We start from the raw sequence: 2,500 nt of genomic DNA, 5'->3' as shown, positions 1-2,500 counted from the left end.
GGGCCAGGGTTTGGGCACCCCTGTTTTAGATGATGAGAAAAAGACCCATCTGTTGGCGGGGTGTGTGTGTGGCGGGGGGCAGACCGAGCCTGTGTGGGATGTCAGTTGCATTACATTGTTCAGGAACAGTTGTGAGAAGGATGCAGCCTCCCAACATCCCTGCCTAATGAAATCATTGTGTGACCAGAACATGGCTGGGTGGGTGAAATGTGAAGCTGAGCCTCAAAATGGCTCATGTATTCCTGTGTGCATGAGCAAAAGACACACACTCTCTCTCCTCCTCCTCTTCCTCCTCTCCGACCCTCTTTTAAAAGTTGTATTGTAGGGACACCAAACCTTCTGATTCAGCCCAGCTCAAAATGCTCCCATTTGGAGGGGGGAACGTGACTGAGATATATAAACATATCTCTGGGATAGATAGAGGAGTGTTATTTTCCCTCTCGCACAACACCAGAAGCAAGGGATGTCCCCTAAACTGAGTGCTGGGGGAGTTAGAATAGACAAAAGAAATATTTCTTTACCTGCTGTGTAATTAATCTGTGGAACTCCTTGCCCACAGGCTGTTGAAGTGGCACAGGGCCTAGATGCCTTGCAAAGGAGGTTGGACAGTTTTATGGAGGAAGTGTCCACTATGGTTAACCATGATGGGTATATGCAACCTCCTGGTTTTGGAGATAGCCTGTGTTTGAATGCCAGGTTAAGTTGCAAGGGAACGGCACCAGGGTGCAGGTTGTCTTGTGTGCTCCCTGAGTGGGCCACTGTGAGATACAGGAAGCTGGACTTGATGGGCCTTTGGCCTGATCCAGCAGGGCTCTTCTGTTCTTGTGTTCAGCTGACAAGGGAGGGCACCAGGGTACAGGTCTCTTGTTGTCTTGTGGGCTCCCTGGGGCATCTGTTGGGCCACTGGGAGATACAGGAAGCTGGACTAGATGGACTCTTGGCCTGACCCAGCAAGGCTCTTCTTATGTTTTTATGTTCTTAAGTTCACACTCGCCCCCATGGAAATGTTGGGCAGCCATAACTGAACCTCACTGTTCTAAGTATTGACTGCGCTACAAGGGCATTTGGTGGGCCACTGTGAGATACAGGGAGCTGGACTAGGTGGGCCTATGGTCTGATCCAGCAGGGCTGTTCTTACGTTCCTGTGTTATGTAAGTGTGGGTCCTTGTGTAAGCACAGGTTCTTGCTGGAATATCCCATAACACCCCCCCCTCCACATTGATCACATATGAGACCCTTTGCAAATCTATGTTTGCCTCTCCAGGGCAGAAATGTGTGAGTTGCCTCTTAGGAGTCAGCCCTGAGCCCATCAACGATGCAGAGCTGCTGGACTAAGGGACTAACTCTGGCAGTAGCTCTCCAGGGTTTCCAACAGGTGTCTTCACCAGCCCTACAAGGAAGCAGCTGCCAGGAGAGACCAAGCAGGGGCTTGGCCACAGAGACGAGGTCCCTTCCTCTAGACAAGTCAAAGTTGCATCCTTCTCCCTGCCATCTTATCCATTTCAGAGCTTCTGAGATATGCCCAGTTAGATGTTGTGACTAAGTCCTGGTGACTGGTTTATTTCAGGTGTTGGCCCAGGAGTTGCTGGTGATCTTCAGCAGTTACTACATCCGGCTCCTGGTCAGCGGCCAGCTCCCAGAAGTCCCTGCGAGGCGCCACGTCGCGGTTGGCCACAGTCCTTGCTTGTGCCAGTTCATCGAGACCACAGTGCTGCAGAAGAAATCGTTACAACTGAGGAGATGAAAGGAAGCTGGAGAGGCGCTTGGATGAGGCACCAGGAATCTGTACTCCCACCAACCAACCCTGAAAGGTCAAAAGCAGAACTTGTAATGGGGGGGGAGTGCCAGCTGGCTGCATTTGCCCTCCCTGCGCTGGAATAAATCGGCGGACACCTTTTGCCTTCTTATGAGGACATGGACAATCACATCCTGTTCTAGGTGCTCAGTATGTGGACAGATGTGAGTAGCTGTTCAGGAGAAACACACCTGTGTGCCAGATTCTCAGGAGAGATGCAAAGCCAGCCTCCTGCAGTGCACTTGGCAGTACCTGTCTGGCAAAACAGCTGTTTTCCTGATCCTTCTTCATCAGCCAGTCTTTTCCAGCTGTGATTTTCGCCGGGGCAGGATGGAACCAAGTAAACAGACCAACCCCCGTTGACTGAGTGGATGTTTAACTGCAGCAGCAGCAATACACTTTGGCAAACAGCTGGGGGGGAGGACCAGTTATTGGAAGGACTGCATGACTGAGGAGGCATGCCTCCTCTTCATAATCTTCGGGGAGGCTTCCCTCTGCACATCACTGGATGGGCAGGGACATGTTCGGTGGTGTCCTTCTCTGTTGTGGTTCCCAACTTGTGGAACTCCCTATCAAACCATATCCATACAGCCCACACCTCCTCTGGTCTTTCCCACAGGAACACTGGAGGTTAGTTAGGTGTGAACTGTTTGGGTGGCCTGCTCTTTCTGTTCCCATCGTGTCTTCCATGTGCAGGAGAAAGGC

General features: G+C 51.4%; 1 protein-coding gene across 1 annotated transcript in view; it reads left to right on the top strand.

Moving 5' to 3' along the window:
* TMEM268 (transmembrane protein 268) overlaps nt 1-1,744 on the top strand; it is an 18,454-nt gene extending 16,710 nt beyond the window's left edge. The window contains exon 8 of the mRNA XM_066610857.1: nt 1,568-1,744. Within this exon, the coding sequence (XP_066466954.1) occupies nt 1,568-1,744 (177 nt within the window). The remainder of the gene's footprint in view (nt 1-1,567) is intronic.
* The last annotated feature ends 756 nt before the right edge of the window (nt 1,745-2,500 follow it).

This window comes from Tiliqua scincoides, chromosome 16 (assembly GCF_035046505.1).
Source record: "Tiliqua scincoides isolate rTilSci1 chromosome 16, rTilSci1.hap2, whole genome shotgun sequence".
In the NCBI taxonomy this organism is placed as follows: Eukaryota; Metazoa; Chordata; class Lepidosauria; order Squamata; family Scincidae; genus Tiliqua; species Tiliqua scincoides.
This window is presented reverse-complemented; position numbering and strand designations above follow the sequence as displayed.